General features: G+C 56.1%; 1 protein-coding gene across 7 annotated transcripts in view; it reads left to right on the top strand.

Moving 5' to 3' along the window:
* The window catches only part of ARAP1 (ArfGAP with RhoGAP domain, ankyrin repeat and PH domain 1), a 67962-nt gene that overhangs the window by 33760 nt on the left and 14655 nt on the right, over positions 1–19547 (top strand). For all 7 annotated transcript variants that reach the window (XM_008020039.3, XM_008020036.3, XM_008020032.3 and 4 more), the window contains 13 exons: positions 5079–5245; positions 5834–5901; positions 6497–6627; positions 6729–6872; positions 7591–7660; positions 7937–8057; positions 8539–8741; positions 9149–9255; positions 11718–11917; positions 13214–13299; positions 14774–14956; positions 16022–16196; positions 17316–17450. In XM_008020039.3, coding sequence (XP_008018230.2) covers positions 5079–5245; positions 5834–5901; positions 6497–6627; positions 6729–6872; positions 7591–7660; positions 7937–8057; positions 8539–8741; positions 9149–9255; positions 11718–11917; positions 13214–13299; positions 14774–14956; positions 16022–16196; positions 17316–17450 — 1790 coding nt within the window. The remainder of the gene's footprint in view (positions 1–5078; positions 5246–5833; positions 5902–6496; positions 6628–6728; positions 6873–7590; positions 7661–7936; positions 8058–8538; positions 8742–9148; positions 9256–11717; positions 11918–13213; positions 13300–14773; positions 14957–16021; positions 16197–17315; positions 17451–19547) is intronic.

Here is a 19547-nt window from a genome sequence, read left to right as displayed (position 1 = left end):
TGACGAGCCTTACCTTACAGAGCTCTGTGAGTAGATGAATGAAGAATCCATGCCAAGTGCTCAAAAAATGCGTGGGAACACACACACATAGACACGCACACACACAGTTAATGAATCCAGGTGTTTGTAAGCCCCTGCTGAGTGCTGGAGATACCCCAGTGAGGATGGGAGGTCCATGGTCTGCCTCTCGACTTCTGCACAAGCTGCACCCTCCTCTTACCCATTCTGCATTCTGCATTCTGCATTCTGCATACCCCCCATGTCCCCTAACCCCCAGGCATGAGGTCTGCTGTGTGTATTTTCTCTGATTCTATAAAATAGATTTAAGCTGAGGGCCCGGGCTGGGGTGAACCAGCCCCTTAGCTGCCCGGGTGCCTAGTCTCTTGGGAATAGTGGGTAAGCACGTGGGTTCACATGCCCCTTGGGTAGAGGAGAGAAGACTGAAGGAGCAGGGAGCTGCGGTGCAGGGTGAGTGGGGAGCAGCTCTGTGGGAGAATCTTGGAGGTTGCCTAGAGGAGGAGGCTGGCTGAGCTGCATTTTGAGGTGGAGGTGGGCTTCTGTGGGCTTTGGGAGGGAGAGGGCAGAAGAGGATGAAACTGTGTGAAGGCTTGGAGGTGTTGCCATTGAGGACGTGGTCCAGTGGGTGACAAGTCAGTGGGTGACATCCAAGCCAGGCCTCGGCTGGACCTCGGGATTGGAACGGGGCCTACTCTTAGGGGTGCAAGCAGTAAGAGGCTGGGACTTGGGCTATGGTGGGGGCATTCTCTGGGCCCTGTTCTCGGTAGGGGGGTCACTGCCTTTTCCCTGGGGTTTTCCCACATGTTGTGCCTTCCTGAAAGCACTTCTCCTTTCCTGGGCTCCGTCCTGACTCAGCAGTGCCCTGATACCCTGTGGTAAGCAGGCAGTCAGAGAGCAGCCAGGAGACTTCCTGGAGAAGGTGGCTAGAATTTCCCAGATGCTTCTGAGAGGTCCCTTTGTTCCACCTTCATCAGACACGGCCCCTTCCCTGTGGAAGCTCTGCTGGGAGAGGAGCCCTATGCATCGGTTTCCCTCTGCCTTCTTGCCGTGGCAGGGCAGTGATGTGTTCCCTCTCAGATGGGTCCTGAGACCTGGCTGCCCATGGGAGGAGGCTGGCCTCAGAGGAGCCCTGGGACCCTGGCATGGCCTCGTTTGCTCAGCTCTGGTTCTGGGCTGCCAGGGTTCAAATCCCAGCTGTGGCATCAAGAACAAATAACCTAGCATCCCTGTGCCTTGGTTTCCTCCTCTGTAAAGTGGAATCATGACGAGCCTTACCTGACAGAGCGCTGTGAGTAGATGAATGAAGAATCCATGTCAAGTGCTGAGAAGATGACTGAGAACATACACACGTAGACACACATACACACAGTTAATGAATCCAGGTGTTTGTAAGTCCCTGCTGCATGCTGGAGATACCCCAATGAGGAAGGAGGGTGTGGAGCTTGCTTCAGGGAACCCGCCTGCTACCCGAGATGGGTAGACCCCTCGCAGCTGATCAGGACAGTGATGGGAGATGCACTGTGGTGCCAGAGGAAGGGGGCTGATGCTGCCGGACCCCAGGGATGAGGACAAGCAGGTGGGCAGTTTTTATTTATGGCTACCACCTTCCCCTCAGCTCTGGCCCTCAGACCTGGGGGAGCTTTGGGAGCCAGGCTCCCTCAATCCTGCTTGGCATTGGAGGGATGGCACCCATCGCCATCTCCTTGGACTGAGGTCTGACTGGCCCTGGCCTGACAGCTTGGAATTCTGCTCTCTGCCGATCCCAGGCTGGGTTTCCAAGGCCCCTTCCTCTTGGGCTCTGGGAGGTAGCAGTGATGGTTTGATCTGCCCGTCAAGAAGTCTCTAAGGGAGGCCAGGCACGGTGGCTCAAGCCTGTAATCCCAGCACTTTGGGAGGCCGAGACGGGCGGATCACGAGGTCAGGAGATCGAGACCATCCTGGATAACATGGTGAAACCCCGTCTCTACTAAAAAAAAGAATACAAAAAACTAGCCGGGCGAGGTGGCAGGCGCCTGTAGTCCCAGGCTGAGGCAGGAGAATGGTGTAAACCCAGGAAGTGGAGCTTGCAGTGAGCTGAGATTCGGCCACTGCACTCCAGTGTGGGCAACAGAGCGAGACTCCGTCTCAAAAAAAAAAAAAAAGTCTCTAAGGGAATCGCAGGTGACCAGCTGGGGCCAGCACCCCAGGTCATGCTCTTGGGCCTTCAGGCACTCCCCTCAGTCACCTGGTCATCGTTCACCCCTTCTGTTGCCTTCCCTTCCACCTGCCATCTACCTGCCCACCTGTCCACCCACCTTGCCCGCATGCTCTTGCTACTGACTGGGCGGGGGTACCAAGTCAGATGCTGCCCGTGCCCCAAAGGGACTCAGGTCATGTAGGAGAGACAGCCTGGTGCAGTGTCCACCGGGGGGTCTTCATAGGTCCAGCTGTGAGAGTATATTCCAACTCAAGACTCCCGCAGGCCCACCCCTTGGCCCCAGATTCCCAGAGAGGCCCATTGGATGGGGAGCAGCTTGCTGCCAGGACAGAGGCAGGCCTTCATCTGCCATGGGGTCTTTGAAGCAATCCGAGCCATAGCCCACGCAGTTGTCCAGGAGCCATTCTCTGTGACCCTCCAAGTGACATTTCAGGAGTGAAGGACTGGGTCTCACAGCGGATAGTGACTCACAGGGAGCCAACCTGTCTTTGAAAGCTCTTGCCTAAGGGGCCGGTCTTCTGACATCCACACAGGTGTGGCTTCAACTCCCTATGTGGGATGTGCCCAGTTTGCAAGTCACCACACTGAGCGAAGCAAAGCTCCGGTTTCTCTACCAAGTATAGAATCTGCTTATAGTTTCTCTCCATCCGGACACTGTTCCTGTGCAGGTCGTGCTGCCAAAGGCAGTGGTGGCCTGGTAACATGGCTGACACGCCACTGTTTGCAGGTTTCTAGGGGAACAGAGCTAGAAACCTAGTTAAAGGCCAGCTCTTCACACAGAAGAGGAAAGGGATTGATTAACTTTTATCTATACCTGGAGAAGAGACAAGTATAGTAGAAGGTGATGTGGAAGCAGCCAAGTGTCCTAAGAAGCTCATAAACTTTGGAGTCAGGGTTCATATCTTGGCACAAAGGAGATACTTTGAAAAATGTCATTTAGAATAATTTGTATGAAGGTCTTTTTTTTTTTTTTTTTTTTTGAGACAGAATCTCGCTCTGTCCCCCAGGCTGGAGTGCAGTGGCGCCATCTCGGCTCACTGCAAGCTCCATCTCCCGGGTTCACGCCATTCTCCTGCCTCAACCTCCTGAGTAGCTGGGACTATAGGCGCCTGCCACTGTGTCCGGCTAATTTTCTGTATTTTCAGTAGAGACAGGGTTTCACCATGTTAGCCAGGATGGTCTTGATCTCCTGACCTCGTGATCCACCCACCTCGGCCTCCCAAAGTGCTGGGATTACAGGCATGAGCCACCGCACCCAGCCATTTGTATGAAGGTCTTAATGGACAGCAGCATAAAGGAGGGTCAAGGAAGACTTTCAGATAAGGGAAATGTGGTTTTAGAGTTAAAGGATTGCTTTGGGAAGCTGAGGTGGGAGGATTGCTTGATGCCAGGAGTTCAAAACCAGCCTGGGCAACATAACAAGACCCAGTCTCTACAAAAAATTTAAAAATTAGCCAGGCATGGTAGCGCTTACCTTGAGACCCACCTACTTGGGAGGCTGAAGTCAGAGGATCACTTGAGTTCGGGAGTTTGAGGCTGCAGTGAGCTGTGATTGTGCCATTGCACTCCAATCTGCCACAGAGTAAGACCCAGTCTCTTAAAAAAAAGAAGTTAAAAAACGAATGGATGTTCCCAGGCAGAGAACAGGGAGAAGGGTGTTACTGGTGGAGGCAACAGCAGGAGGAAAGGCCTGGCATCATGACCACACCCCAGGCAGACCCTGTCACTTCCTCCCAGCCCCTCCTTGCTTTCATGGTAGCCCCACACCGTCAGCCATTGCCAGGAACACTGGGGCAGCAGACAAGGCCAAAAATAACCCAGGGGGAAGTTGCCCGTCCACCCTGATTCTCCTCCTTGGCCCCTGCAGGACAGTGGCAGAGACAGCTGGTGGGGCCAGGCCTCCAGGGCTCAGGCACCTTGTTTCAGCCTATGGTCCCTGCACATCCTGTGTGCTGGCACATGACACATCCTGTCTTGGTTAATCCTTCTAGCACCCTGCCAGGTCAGTGATATAGCCCCCGTTTTACAGAAGAGGAAACTGAGGCTCAGAGGGGCTAGGTGCTCAGCCCAGGACACACAAGAACTAAGAAACTAAGGCCAGATTCAAATTCATGTCCTTGATGCCAAAGCCCTTCAGAAGACAGCCTGCCAGGAGCAATGTGATCTGTACTGAGACAGATGGGAACACTGTGTGGCTGTGAGAGCCCAGGAGGCCCTGAACCTGGCCTTGGAGAATCAGGGGAGGGTTCCTCGGGGAGTGGTAGCAGAGGTGAGGTGCTGGTGTTGTGGGAGATGCGTCTGGTGGGATCAGGTGAGTTTGAGGAGTCTGAGGGCACCAGGAGGTAGTGAATATCCAAATCTGGGCAAGAGCAAGGTGATCTCGAGACAAGAGACCCACAATTCAGGGCCTTAGGAATTGGTTTCTGAGGCTCTAGTCTGTGCCTTGGGCTTTGCAGCTCATTTCAATCCTATTCCTTCTCTTTGCTGTCAATGCCTTCTTATCCTTAAAAGCTCAGGTCAAGCATCACCTTCTCCACGAAGCCTTCCCTGACTCCCCATTCTGATCTTTATCCCTCCTTCAATGTGGAGACCCAGTGGATACATGTGACCAAAAGCTAGAGCATTGGGGATAGGTGACCACCTCATTCAGGTCAAAGAGGGTGCCTGCTTCCTTTAGGCTTCAGGGAACCAGGAACTCATCTTCTGGGAGATGAGTTGAGGGGGGCTGTGTGCGGGAGGGCTCCTGTCTGCGTGTATTTGTGTAGTGCCTGAGTTTTGCTGCAGTTCGGGTGAGCTGGGGGCTCAGTATGTTTCAGTCTTGGCTCTGTTGCTTAGTGATGCCCAACTTTTGTTCTGTTCCCAGCCTGCCCACCAAGGAGGAGGAGTCACTGCTGCCGTTGTCATCCCTTCCCCAGCCAGAGCCTGAGGATCCCCTGTCCGCCCTCCCCCAGGGGCCTCCCCAGCCCCCCTCTCCACCTCCCTGCCCCCCAGAGATACCTCCAAAGCCAGTACGCCTGTTCCCGGAGTTCGGTGAGTGCTGCAGCAGGGGATGTGGCTCTGGGTGGATGGCCTGGGATCCCTGGGATCAGGCCTCTGGAGGGTATGCAAGGATCACACTCCTTTCTGTGCAACCCTGCCACCAGCCCATTCTGTGGCCCTGGGCAGGTCACAGCCTTCCTGAGCCCTATTCTCTTCATCCTCACAATGGAGACAGTGCCCACCTGTCTGGCCTCCTGACTGTTAAGTGTGGGGCCATGGCCAGCTTTGCCAGTTACCAATGGTCTGATTCTCCATGGTGTTGGGTGGTTTGCTTTTCCTGGGGTTGGCGATATTTCTTGATTCATGTTGCCTTTGACAGTCCTTACCCCGATCCCCAGGCTCACCACTGGCTCAGACCTCCCTGTGGTGTCCCAGCCTCTCCTCTGCCACCCTTTAGTGCTGTCCTGAGGCCTGAGGGTATAAATCACACTTCCTATCCCCTGTGCCTTTTTTTGAAAGCCAGAGAGAAGTGGGGGTGGGGGTCTTGGCATGGGGGAGGCTTTGTGAAGCCCAGTGTGGTGCCCCAGGAGAGGAGGCCAGGCCCCTTGCCCTGAGTCCCCCCAACCCCTCTCTCACCAGATGACTCTGACTACGATGAGGTCCCAGAGGAGGGGCCAGGGGCCCCAGCCAGAGTGATGACCAAGAAGGTGGGGCCAGGCATGGGACTGTCTGCCTGTCAGTGTGTTGGGGGGGTACCCAGCTGCCTGTCAGATCCTGGGGACCAGCATACAGAGAGTGGGCAGCCATTTCTTGGGAGGCTTCCCCTTTCCCCACCTCACTTGCCATACAGGGGTCAGGGGTCAGGAGTCACGTGTAGCCATAGCACCTTGGGCCAGGGGTCGGGGCCCAGGCCCTGGCTGCATGTGTGTGGGCATGTGGCCTCCCCCCACCCTCTGTGTTAGGAGCTCGTGTCTTATCCCAGAGCGTCTGTCTCTCTTTCACTTCTTGCGTTCCCGTGTCTGTCTGTCTTGCCTCCCTAGCCTGCAGTCCTTTTCTCTGTCCCTTTATCTTTCTGTTTTTGTCTGTGTCCTAGGTCAGTGTCTGCCACTGGCTCTCCTGTCCCTGTGATCTGGGTCCCTGTGTGGTCTCTGCTGGCAGGGGGAGGGGAGTGTGAGGAAACAGAACTAAAAGTGCTGGGCTGTGTGGGTCGGGGCTGTGTGGACAGAGGGGGTGTGGCAGCCCCGGGTGGGTGTGATCTGTGGTTTGAAGGAAAGGATGACGCTGAGTGGGTCTCGGGGGCAGGAGGAGCCCCCACTGAGCCGAGTCCCACGGGCCGTGCGTGTGGCCAGTCTGCTGAGCGAGGGAGAGGAACTGTCTGGGGATGACCAAGAGGATGAGGATGAGGATGACCACGCCTATGAGGGTGTCCCCAAGTGAGTGTCCAGCCACCCTCCTTCCTACTGCTCAGCCCAACCCCAGCCTGCCCCCTCTTCGCCTCCTCAGCCCATCCCCCCATCCCCTCATCTCTCACTAGTGGCGGATGGCACACCAGCAGCCTGAGCTTGTCCTTGCCCAGCACAATTGCTGCGCCACACCCCATGGACGGGCCGCCTGGGGGCTCCACCCCCATCACACCAGTCATCAAGGCTGGCTGGCTGGACAAGAACCCACCGCAGGGGTGAGTGAGTCCTCTTGGGTCCTGCCGTGCTCTGCATGGGGGAGCGGGAGGCAGTGTCCAGGACCCCAGGACGCTGGTATCACAGATCTGAAAGCCAGAAGGGCCTGAGATGATTTGCACAGGTCTCCCTCCAGGCAGACTGCGACCACCGATGATGCCCTCCAGACCCATTTTATTGCCCTGAAAATTGGGAGCTCGCTGGGCATGGTGGCTTACACCTGTAATCTCAGCACTTGAGATGCTGAGGTGGGAGGTTTGCTTGAGGCCAGGAATTTGAGACCACTCTGGGCAACATAGCGAGACCTTGTCTTTACAAATAAATTTTAAAATTAGCCAGGTGCGGTGGCTCATGCCTGTAGTTCTAGCTACCTGGGAGACTGAGGTGGGAGAAGCACTTGAGCCCAGGCATCTGAGGCTGTAGTGAGCTAGGCCTGTACTACTGCCTTCCAGCCTGTGTGGCAGAGTGAGACCCTGTCTCAAAATAAATAAAATAAGATAAGATAAGATAAGATAAAATAAAATATAGATGTGCTACTTTGAGTCTGACTTCAGTCACTTTTGCTGTAAAATCCATCTTCTTGCCAATGGCCATTTGGGATACTTCCTCCCTAGAACCTGGCTGATCCTCACTCTGAGTGTGGCTTCTGAGGGCTGGAGTAGTCCTGGAACGTGTCCTCCCACCCCCAGTCATTTGCCTGTTGTCCCTCTCCCTCTCCAGATCTTACATCTATCAGAAACGATGGGTGAGACTGGATGCTGATCACCTGCGATACTTTGACAGTAACAAGGTGAGGCCTGCCTCAGTCCTGACGCGACCCTGCTGTAGCCTAGGCTGGCCCCAACACTGGAACGAGGTGGCGTCCCTCCCCAGAGGAGTCCTCGCCAGAGCTCTAAGTCTGACCCCTTAACCCATGTCCTCCTGGCCCTCTGCTGCAGTCAGGGTCAGCACAGGGTCTTGTCTCTGACCAGCTGCAGGAGACAGGGCTGCAGCCTTCATTTCGGCTGAGGCTGGGGGAGTCAGTGAGGTGCTGGGTCCCATAATACAGCTCCTGTCTCTCCCCCAGGACGCTTACTCTAAGCGCTTTATCTCTGTGGCCTGCATCTCCCGCGTGGCTGCCATCGGGGACCAGAAGTTTGAAGTGATTACAAACAACCGGACCTTTGCCTTCCGGGCAGAGAGTGATGGTGGGGAGTGTGGAGTGTTTTGTGTGTGTGTGTGTGTGTGTGTGTGTGTGTGTGTGTGTGTGTGTGTGTATGTAAGTGGGTAGAGAAGACTGGAAGTTTGGGCAGAGGAGGGGGAAGAGAAGCATGGCGCATCTGTCCTCTCACATCACATCCAGGGAGGCGTGGTCCCTTTGTGAGGTGGGTGGAGGAAGGGGGCACCCTCTGTGACCAGCTCTGTGCTTGGCACGGTCACTGACTCTTCAGAACCACACAATCAGCGGGAGCAGGCGTGGAGGGGTGAGGTCACTTACCCAGCATCAGTGGCAAAGCTGGGATTGAGCCTGAGCTCGTTCAAGTCAGAGAAGTCAAGCAAAATGATAGGGGGGCAATCTGGGTGGGCTTTCTAGAGGAGATGTTGCCTGAGGAGCCTAGGGCCAGGAGACCCCTGAGGGGCTCCCTGCCAGGCCGACCTTGGGCTTACTCCTCCACCCTTCTCCTGTAGTGGAGCGGAAGGAGTGGATGCAGGCCCTGCAGCAGGCCATGGCTGAGCAGCGTGCCCGGGCCCGGCTCTCTAGCGCTTATCTGCTGGGAGTTCCAGGCTCAGAGCAACCTGACCGCGCTGGCAGCCTGGAGCTTCGTGGCTTCAAGAATAAGCTGTATGTGGCCGTGGTCGGGGACAAAGTGCAGCTCTACAAGAATCTAGAGGTGCTAAGGGGTCACAGAACCTCTCCCCTGCCCATGCCTGCCTACCCTGCCCCAGGCTCACCTAGGACCTTAGCTCTGCCTTTTCTATTCCCTCTTTTCCTGCACTGAGCCCAGCCCTTTGCCTGTATGTGTCCTCGCTTTCCCCAGTTCTGACCACTTCCCCCAAGCTCTGAGCATCACCCTCCAGTCCCTGCCCTGGCCCCTGCGCCCCCGCACCTCTGCTCATTGCTGTGTGGGCCCTGAACCTGCAGCCCCTTGCCCCGCCCAGCTTCCCGTGTCCCCCGCTGTCTCCCTCCTGGGTACACCCCCAGTCCCTGAGTTGCACTACCTTCCCTTCCTCTCCCCGTCCCAAGCCTCATGCCCTGCCCCTAAAGCCTTGCCCTCATCCCGTCCCATCCGCCCTCCAGGAGTACCACCTGGGCATTGGCATCACCTTCATCGACATGAGCGTGGGCAACGTGAAGGAAGTGGACCGGCGCAGCTTCGACCTCACTACGCCCTACCGCATCTTCAGGTGACCCTCCATCCTCTTGGCTCACCGGCATCCTCACTCCTTCCTAATGTTTTCCTTTTGCTCAACGTGGGAGGCTGCCCCTTCCTGTGGGATTGGTTCCCTCACCCTGCCCCGCCCTGCCCCACCTGTGGAGCCCCTCTCCCGTCACTTGCTAACTCACTCTGATCTCCCTTCCTCCTAAGAGGTCTCACTCTCCCCTGTGCCGCTTGGCCACTGCTGTCCTCCCCTGCCTGCCATGCTGCTCAGGGGTTGCCCATGCTGGCCTCCTGCACCCAGTGCCCCTACGCCTACACCACCCCTGGAGAGTGCTCTTGTCTCTCATGAGGCTGCTCCTCAGTCATTGTCTCTGGGCCACCAAGGCTCTGCCGTCTTGGTTTCCTCTAACCTTAGCTGTCCCTTGGTGTCTTTCTCTGTCCTCTGCCCTCTCCTTGGGCAGCCTTGCCCACTCCCAGGCCTTCAACCGCTACCTGTGATGTACTGAACTATGCCTGGGTTCAAATCCTGGGTCCATCACTGACTAGCTGTGTGACCTGGGAAATCACTTGGCCTCTGTGTGCCTCAGTTTCCTGGGGAAGTGTTTGTAATACTGGTAGTAACTGGTCAATAAACACTAGCATCACCCCCAACCCTCCCACTTCTCTGCTCTTAGCCCAGGTGTCTATCTCCAGCGGGATCTTTCTGCTGAGCTCTGTCCTGCATGTCTGACGGCTGTAGTCACCTCCCGCTTTCAGCTCCCTATTCTTCCCAGGGGCCTGTCTCTCCAACCAAGAGGGAAGGACTCATGCCTTTCCTTTTTTTTTCTTTTTGAGACAGAGTTTTGCTCTGTCTCCCAGGCTGGAGTGCAGTGGCACAATCTCGGCTCACTGCAACCTCTGCCTCCAGGTTCAAGTGATTCTCCTGCTTCGGCCTCCCCAAGTAGCCGCGATTACAGGTGCACGTCACCACGCTAATTTTTGTATTTTTAGTAGAGATCGGGTTTTGCCATGTTGGTCAAACTGGTCTTGAACTCCTGACCTCAGGTGATCCACCCACCTCGGGCTCCCAAAGCGCTGGGATTACAGGGGTGAGCCACTGCACCTGGCCCGTGCCTTTCCTTTTTACAACATCTGGTCCCATCCCTCTGCTGTCACCCTTCTGGCCCGGGCCTGGTGGACCCTTGGCCCCAGCGCCTGCCTCCTCACTCTTAGGCCACCCGTGCCTGTCAGCCTCTTTACTCCAACTGCTTTGACTGCTGGGGGGGCCTTATTTTTGAGAGATAAGTTTTTATTTGCTCATTTCTTGCATTTGAAGTTCTCTTTGATGACATCCTTGGCCTGAGATTCTTTGCCATAGACCTTAACTACCACACAGCTACAGCCCCACCTGACGGGCGTTCTCTGATTGTCAGTCTGAGAGGCCTGCCCATTCCCGGGTTTCTTGTTGTCATCAACCCTAAAGAGGTAGACTTGGTGTTCTACACGAAGGGCCTCCTCCAGCTGGCATGCGTGGCTCATTGCATTTGGGCGCAAGCACAGGAAGGTGAGCTTGGCGTCTTGGCTCCACCTTTGGCAGCTTTGCAAATTGCACGTGCTAGGTTGTGGAGGAGGAGGTCTCCAGGACCTCCATAAGATGGCATTAACGGCCATCACACCTCCAGCAGCGATGCCTTCCTTGGTTGTGGCAATGGGTTATGGGTGGAGTAGACTCATGGTCACATGTGTGACTCGGTGGTGGCAGGGAAAGAGCCAGAAGGGTCTTTTTAAAACTAAATTTTTTCAGGGACAGTCATCATTTATTGTTCAACCAGGGCCTCCCACCCTGAAGAGCAGGGCATGCTATGGCAGCCACAGGTGTCTGGGTATGCTGGGCCAATGGAGTGCTTTGTGGGGTGAGGCCATGGAGCATGTCACAGTTGGGGCTGGGATAGGAATGAGGATGGGGATGGTGGAGGAGTCTTTTAAAGACATCTCTGTACCTTCCGCTCCTTTCCACTTAAACCCTCTGTGGATTCTCCATCGTCCTCAGGGTGCGCTTTGACTTCCTCTGCCTGATGCAGGCCTGTCCTGTCCGTCTTCCAGCCTCTTCTCTGCCAGTCTGCCCTCCTGTCTCCTGGAATGCCCCCTGTGCCATCCTGCCCCTTTGCACACGCTGTTCCCTCTGTCTAGACTGCCCTTTCACCTCTTCACCTGGCTCAGCCCTTCTGATCTGTCAAACCTTAGCTCAGGCATCATTTTCTTCCCAGCAGCCTTCATTCCGCAGGCTGGGCAGAGCCCCCCACTGGGCTTCCCTGCCCCCATACGCTGTTGGGTTCCTGGTGTCCTTGCCTTTGTCCACACCTACTTTCCCTACCAGAATGGGATGCCTCACTCTTTCGCCTAAGCGCTCCCAACACCTTGTCCCCCACTTCATTCTGTGCCTCTTCGTGCTGCTCCCAAATCCCTCTGAGTCAATCCCCACCAACCTCCCCACCCCTGTGTCCCCAGCTTCTCTGCTGACTCAGAGCTAGAGAAGGAGCAGTGGCTGGAGGCCATGCAGGGAGCTGTCGCGGAGGCCCTGTCTACCTCGGAGGTGGCCGAGCGCGTCTGGGCTGCAGCCCCCAACAGGTTCTGTGCTGACTGCGGGGCTCCCCAGCCTGACTGGGCCTCCATCAACCTCTGTGTCGTCATCTGCAAGCGCTGTGCAGGTGTGTGTGCTGGGGTTGGGGCACCAGGCAGAGGTGTGGTGGGGTTGGCCATTTGGGATGCCAGGTGTCCTATCTGGAGGAGGGCCTGGAGTGGAGACAGCAGTCAGAGAGCTGCTATTGATGAGGCTTCTCCTGCACGCCAGGCCCTTCCCCTGTGATTAGCCTTGAGTCCTTACATTGCCAGGCGGGGGTTCAACTTCTCCCATCACAGGTGGGGACTCGGAGGCACAGGGAGAGGAAATGGCTTATTCAGGGTCACCTGGCAAGTAAGTGAGCCCAGATTTGAGCCCAGGCTTGTTGGGGTCCGGTGTTCCTCTCATTACAGAAGAATAGGGGAGGCCGGGCAAGAGGAATTGGCAGGAACCCGGCAGGGCTTTGCATGCAGAGGGAGGAGCTGGTGTTTTGTCTGGGGGGCAACGGGAGGCAGGGACGTGGTCAGATTTGTGGGTCAGACTCTGGTTGGTGGGTGGAAACTGAATTAGAGGGGCAAGACTAGAGACCAGTGAGGAGACTGCCATAGGATCCAGGAGAGGGAGGAGGAGGAAGCCTGGCCTGGGGAAGCTGTGAGCATTTGAGGGCTATTGAGGATCTATGGTGGAAAACTCTCAATGACTGGATGAGGAAGATGAAATGCAAGATAGTCGAGCCCAGGGTTCATTCATCTGCTCAATCAAGGCCACTCAATCTGGCCACTGTGTGCCAGATGCTGGGGATTCTGTCCTCCTGGGAGCTGACATAGCCCAGGCGGTGGCTGTGGGCTGCTGGAGGTGGGGATCCAGGTGGAGGAGCAAGTCTTGGGAAGTGTGCTGGGGAGGCCCTCTGTGAGGAGGTGACATGCCCGCTGAGATCTGAATGGCAAGAAGGAGTGGCCATGAGGACATGGGCGATGACAGTCTGGGTAGAAAGATGATGGAGGGGAAGCAGGAAAGGAGTTGTGATCTAATTCTGGGAGCCACTGGAGGGTGAAAGCAGGGATTAGAAGTCAGGGATTTGCATTTTAAAGAGATCACCTCTGGCAGGGCTGTGTTAAGAGTGGCCTGCAAGAGGCCAAGCATGGTTCCAGGGAGCCAGTTGCGGGGGACTGGTACAGGAGCCCAGGCGAGGATTACAGGGCTCAGTCCTGCCCTGTGGGGAGCAAGAGAGCATGGCTGGATTCCAGAGCTGCCAGCAGGCCTACCCCCTGGTGCCTGCCTGTGGCCTGTCATCCCTGCCTGTCCCAGTGGACACTGGGGGTGGGTAAGTGATTCCGTGAAGGGGAGGGCACAGGTGATTCTGGATCTGGTCCTGTGTCTACAGGGGAGCACCGTGGCCTGGGCGCTGGCGTCTCCAAGGTGCGGAGCCTGAAGATGGACAGGAAGGTGTGGACAGAAACACTTATCGAGGTGGGGATGCCCCTGCTTGCCACTGATACTTGGACTCTGCCCCATTCAACAGCTGTCTGGGTCTCCCAGCTCCCCCCATCTCAGTGACCACAGCACCTTGGAGCTAGAAGAGACCCTTAATGATAATCTAGTGGGTGGGAATTTCGGAAAAGCAATTTTTGGCAAAGTCAGCAAACTGGCCAGTGAGCTAAGAATGTTTTTATAGTTTTAAAGCGTTATATTAAAAAAAAAAAAAAAAAAAAGGAAGAAAATGCAGCAGAGACTGTATGTGTTCTGTAAAACCTAAAATATTTACTGTTTGGCCCTTTAGAGAAAGAATTTGCTAACTCCTGATCTTATTTCACTTTCATCCATTGAATAGATGTGTAAACTGAGGTCCTGGGCAGGGCTGTAATCTGTCTGAGATTACCCTGTAAATGCACATTGACCACCACCCCTGCCTCTTTGCATCCCACTTCTGGCTGACCCAGGGCCTTCTCCCCTACCTTGCATACCCTCTCAGAGGCCCTCAGCCTTCATTTCATCTGAACTCACGTGCACCAGTGGGTATATGTATGTATGCTGCGTGTGCATACATGTGTACATTTGTGTCCCTGTACTGGAAACTCCCAGGTACCCATATGTGGTCGATACAGGGGAGAACCTGCAATGGGAGGCTAGGCCCAGGCTGCAGACTCCAGAGCACTTGGAGTGTCACATCCCTTTCTCACCTCCCCACAGTGTTTGGCACATCAGTGCTAAGGATTTTGCATATGTTAATTAACTGACTTTCAGAACAAGCCAGGAGTTAGGATTAGAATAACCAGTTTACAGCCTTGAAGCCTGGGGAGAGAAAATAACTTGCTGGAAGACACAGAGTGAATCTGTAGTGGCAGGCACTGTTATGCTTTGTTCTATGCTGTGACCCCAGCACCCCATACAGGACCTGACAAAGAGGCAAGGTGGGGGGGCCTAGGAAATGGCTGTGGAAGGAGGAGCCGGATGAAGGAAGGAACTGATTCCCGAATGCTGGATTCCTGCACTCACCCAGAATCTACCCCTATCCCTCTTGCCTAGAGAGGAATGTCAGGGATAGGAGAGGTTTCCAAAATCCCTGCCTACCCCATTGGCTGACAGGTTAGGCACCCACCCCCGGCTATCATAGTCTCAGGAATGCAGAGCTCTAGATGTGGAACTGGGTGGGGCAGCAGCAAGGCCCCTGGGACCAGGCGCAGGGCCTGAGGTGTCCACCTGTCAGGCTGCTGACCCCCTGTCCTGTCACTGAGCCTGAGACCTAGACTCAGAGCCCAGCTCTGGTGGCAGGAGCATCCCCAGCCGCCAGCAGGCCAGGCTGTCCTCACCTCCCCCATTGGGAAAGTGGGCAGATGGCCTGGCTCTCCCAGCCCCTTGCCTAACAACCTCAGAAACCAAGTTTCTGCCCGGCACAGCCCCTGGCTGTCAGCTGGCCCGTCTGACCTCCTACACACCCCTGCAGCTCTTCTTACAGCTTGGGAATGGCACTGGGAACCGCTTCTGGGCAGCCAATGTGCCCCCCAGTGAGGCCCTGCAGCCCAGCAGCAGCCCCAGCACCCGGCGGTGCCACCTGGAGGCCAAGTACCGTGAGGGCAAGTACCGCCGCTACCACCCACTCTTTGGCAACCAGGAGGAGCTGGACAAGGTCAGGATACTGCAGCTCTGGGGCCCCTTGGGACCACCCTTGTCTTTCTGCTGCCCTGTTCCTTACACTGTCTTAACCCATCTCGTCTACCAGCTCAGGGAGATGCCTTGGTGTATGGGGAAACTGATGTTTGGAGGGCAGAAGCGCACTGCCTAAGCCATATGAAAAGTTCTGGCCATGCAGGGAGGAGCCAGGCCTGACCCTTGGGCCAAGGCCACGTCCCCAGCATCTGTCTGTCTCTCTCCCGATTCCTCAGTCTCTTGCACCCCGTCCTGTTGCTTCTGAATCCTGCCAAAAGGAGTGAACTTGATGGGGATGCTATTTCCTGTCAGGCTCATGAAAAACAGCTGGGCTGCTCTAACCCACCCCCATCCACACCCAACTCAAGATGAGGCCCCGTATGGGCCCCAGGCCCTGACAGGCTGGGAGCCAAGTCTCAGGCCCTGATCTGGCTCCGCCTGAGCGGGAGGCAGCCAGCTCTGAGGCAGGGGTATGCCATTTGTGACCTCTGGTTGGCCTTCAGCCCCTCCCCCAAACTGCCCCTCCCAGGCAGACTCAGTCCAGCTAGAAGCCCGCTGGGAGTCAGGCCTCCACCTCCCAGGGACCCAGGCGTCCTGCTCCCAGCCCAACCCAGTCTAGCCTGCAAGCCAGGAGGGCGGCAACTCCCATTGGTTGGGAGTGCTGGGCAGGCAGTGAGGAATTCAAATGTGGGAGGAATTAGCTACAAAGCACCCCCCCCACCGCTCTTCCACAAGGCAGAAGGAGCTTGAGATCCTCTGGAGGCTCTGTGGCTGACTGGGCAGCTGTGTCCAGGCCGCCAGCAGGGGTGAGGCCCCGGGCAGCTGGGATCCCCTGGCCTCCGCTAGGCAGCCCCTGCTCGCCCCTCCTCCCCTTGGCCTCTCTCTTCCCTCTCCTTCCTTCCTTCCTGTTCTCTCTTTCAGTCTGAGGATGGACGGCTCCAGGCCTGGGTGACTCCATCCTCTTCTTTCCTCTCCTCCCCCATACCCTCTTTCCCTGTGGGCCCCCCACTCCTCCTTGGGCTGACCCTCCCTTGCCTCTTCCTAGGCCCTGTGTGCTGCAGTCACCACCACAGACCTGGCTGAGACTCAGGCGCTCCTGGGCTGTGGGGCCGGGATCAACTGCTTCTCGGGGGACCCCGAGGCCCCCACGCCCCTGGCTCTTGCAGAGCAGGCGGGGCAGACACTGCAGATGGAATTCCTTCGGAACAATCGGACCACAGGTGAGCGTGGGGTGGGGGTCCACCAGGCTGTGCAGTGCCCAGTGGGGTTTGATTTACGTGCTGCTCTCAGGCCGTGATCGCAGCTCCTCAAGGGCCCTTGGTAAATTGTGTGTGAGCTGGGGTGTGCTTGGGTTTGCACGTCAGTGTGTATTTGTGCTGCGTATGCATGTTCCTCTGTGTCTCTGTCTCTGTGACTCTGTTGATGACTTCCCTGACTCGCAGTGTGGGTCCCTCAGGATGGCTGGCAGCTGTGCTGGTGTTTGTGCACCTCTGAACCCCTGGGTCTGTGTTTGTGGGGATGTTGAGAGCTTTGGAGTGAATGTGTGTGCAGAGTGTATTTGTGTTGCTGTGTGAGGGATGCTGTGTTACATTTCTCCATGTGTGGGTCACCCACCATGGCAGCCCTGTCTACTGCCCTGCTTGGGTGGAGCTCAGTCCTGAACCTGGTTTGGGTACCATTGGCTCCCCTTTGGGGTGGGTGAGGAGGGGTCAGTGTGCTGAGCAGTGCAGCTCGTGGCCCAGGCCTGGCCTCTGGGGCCACATCCTAGGACTGAGGGTGGAGCTCAAGGCTGGGGCTCCGGGCTCAGGGCCATGGGTGGGCGGGGCACACTGGGCTGGAGAGAGCCCAGGTGTCTAGGGAGACACAGGAGACCACCCAACTGGCTTGGGCTTGGGGGCAGAACCGCCCCTCCCCCCCGCCATTGCTGACCATGGGGAGCAGAGCTGTAGTCAGGCTGCCACCTTGAGCTTCCTGCCATCTGGGAAAATCCTTTTTCCAGGGATTATTATTGAGTTTGCCCAATGCCCCCCGATGCCAGTGTGCCTGGCCTGTGCTTCCAACCTGGAGAGTGGGGTGGGCCAGGAGTCAGGGAGGCTTCCTGGAAGGGGCAGTGCTGGAACTGGGCCTTGGGAATGGAGTGAATTTCCACAAGTGCGGAGAGGTGGAGAAACAGCCTTGGCAAGACCCTGCAGATAGGAGGGGGAGCTTGAGGCTGCCAGTTAGGGAGCTGGGGCTGATGATTCGAAAGTGAGCCTGGATGCCCAGGCCAGGTGGGAGTGAGGTGGGGACACCCTCTTGAGTGGCCAGCATGACCTGCCATCCTTTCCCCACCTCCAAAGAGGTGCCTCGGCTGGACTCGATGAAGCCCCTGGAAAAGCACTACTCAGTTATCCTGCCGACCGTGAGCCACAGTGGCTTCCTCTACAAGACCGCCTCTGCCGGCAAGCTGCTGCAGGACCGCCGGGCCCGGGAAGGTGGGTGCCACCCCAGACCCTGCCCTGGCCCATGGCATCTGGGCATGGCTGCAGGTCTAGGGAAGCCAGGGCTGGCCAGACTGGTGAACCCATGAGGCAGCCAAGTGGATTCTGGCAGAGTCACCCTAGAGGGCTTCCTGGATATAGTTTGTGGTACGCAGAAGGTGCTTCCTAAATGATCCTGGTGGGAGTGGAGATAGGGGATGGCGCTGCAGAGCAGGTCACTGCCAGAGTTTCTTTGGACTAAATGAGCCTTTAATGAGCCCCTACTGGGTATGGGCTCTGCTGAGCATCTGGTAGTTAGAGCCTGTGGCTGGTAGGGAGTTTGAGGACTGAACGGAAAGCCCTGTCCCTCTCTGATCTCAGCCTTCCATTCACTCCCCAAATCAGAAGAAAACCCACAAGAGCCCGCACAGTTGGCCACCACTCCCTTTACCTCTCTGAACCACCCCCCTAATCACTCTGCTTCTCTCCTCACTGTTTCTCAGACATGTTGTCACCTACCAGGATCTTTGCCCGTGCTGTTCCCTCTGCCTGAAATGCTTTCCCCCAGGTATCTGCATGGCCAATCCCTCACTTTCCTCAGGTCTCTGTTTCAGTATCACTCCTGCAGAGATGTCATCTCTGACTACCTTATGCAAAATAGCACCCCCCATCTCTCCCTTTACTCTGCATTTCCTTTTCTTTTTTGAGATGGAGTTTCGCTCTTGTTGTCCAGACTGGAGTGCAATGGCTCAATGTTGGCTCACCGCAACCTCTGCCTCCTGGGTTCAAGCGATTCTCCTGCCTCAGCCTCCCGAGTAGCTGGGATTACAGGCATGCGCCATCATGCCTCGCTAATTTAGTTAGTAGAGATGGGGTTTCACCATGTTGGTCAGGCTGGTCTCAAACTCCCGACCTCAGGTGATCTGCCCGCCTCGGCCTCCCAAAGTGCTGGAATTACAGGCGTGAGTCACCGCGCCTGGCTACCCTGCATTTTCTTCACATCACTTACCTGGTACTCATTTGTCCATTAATGTACTTATCTATAGATTCTCTGTACCCCACTGGGACATAAACTCCTTTTGGCCACCACTGCCTGTAGCCCTCAGATCCTAGAACAGTGGCTAGCACACAGTGGGCACTTGGCAAATATCTGCAGAATGAAGGATGACTCAGGCAGAGCTGGTGCTCCTGGAGGGAGCCCATCCACAGGGTCAGACCTGAGGAAACATTGACCTCAGAGAGCAAATGTCAGGCCCTCACAGACAGGATGAGAGGCAGAGTCTGCTGTGGGAACATTGTGAGGTCATTGCTGACAACATCCCTCAGCACCTCCTGCATGCTCTCCTATGGGGACGAAGCCCTTCGACTCCCAAAGAGATTTCTTTGGAACTCCATGCTGTTCACAACCTCATTGCCCCAGGTCTGCCTCCCTCTGCCTGATAATGTCATTTATGTAACAACTGCCTGAGTCATCCTTTTTGCCTTGGATGCCAGGAAGCTCTGAGCCACTGTAAAGCTCAGTGCTGTGAACTGTATAAGCCTGCATGGCCATGACAGCCTATCTTTTCCATTACCTTTCCTGGTCCAGATTCTCCTTTCTATTTCTTTTGTGGGACCTTGTCAGTCTCTCAAAGCCATTGTAGCAGGAGGCAGAGTAGAGAGTGATGGGTGCTTCTAGAAAAGGAGGTTGGGGCATAGAAGTTTTCCTGTGACATTCAGGTGGTGGGTGGAGGGGACAGGGTTTGCAAAAGCTGGGAGTGCTGGGTGGGGATATGTGTGTCCAGGAGTGACAGAGGCAGCTGGAGAGACAGGCAGGGGTAGACCTGGCAGGGCCTTGAATGGCAGGCTGAGGGGTGCAGAGTCTGTCCTGAAGACCATGGAATGGTTTTGGTTAGAGGAAGGATGTGGTCTGATTTTAGCTAGATCACTCTGGGATTTTGGAAGGGCTGCCTTAGAGGCCTGGGGGAGAGGATGACTTGTGGGCTGGCTGGCATGGTGGGGATGCAGAGGTGGATGGATTTGGGGGAAACTTGAGAGAATGAAGAGCACATGGGTCAGATGGGAGTGGGAGCCTTGGGAGGATGCAGAGGTGGTTTTCAGGTGGTGGGGGGC

This window comes from Chlorocebus sabaeus, chromosome 1 (genome assembly GCF_047675955.1).
Source record: "Chlorocebus sabaeus isolate Y175 chromosome 1, mChlSab1.0.hap1, whole genome shotgun sequence".
NCBI lineage: Eukaryota > Metazoa > Chordata > Mammalia > Primates > Cercopithecidae > Chlorocebus > Chlorocebus sabaeus.
The sequence above is the reverse complement of the archived record's forward strand: the minus strand, read 5'-3'. Positions and strand labels throughout refer to the sequence as shown.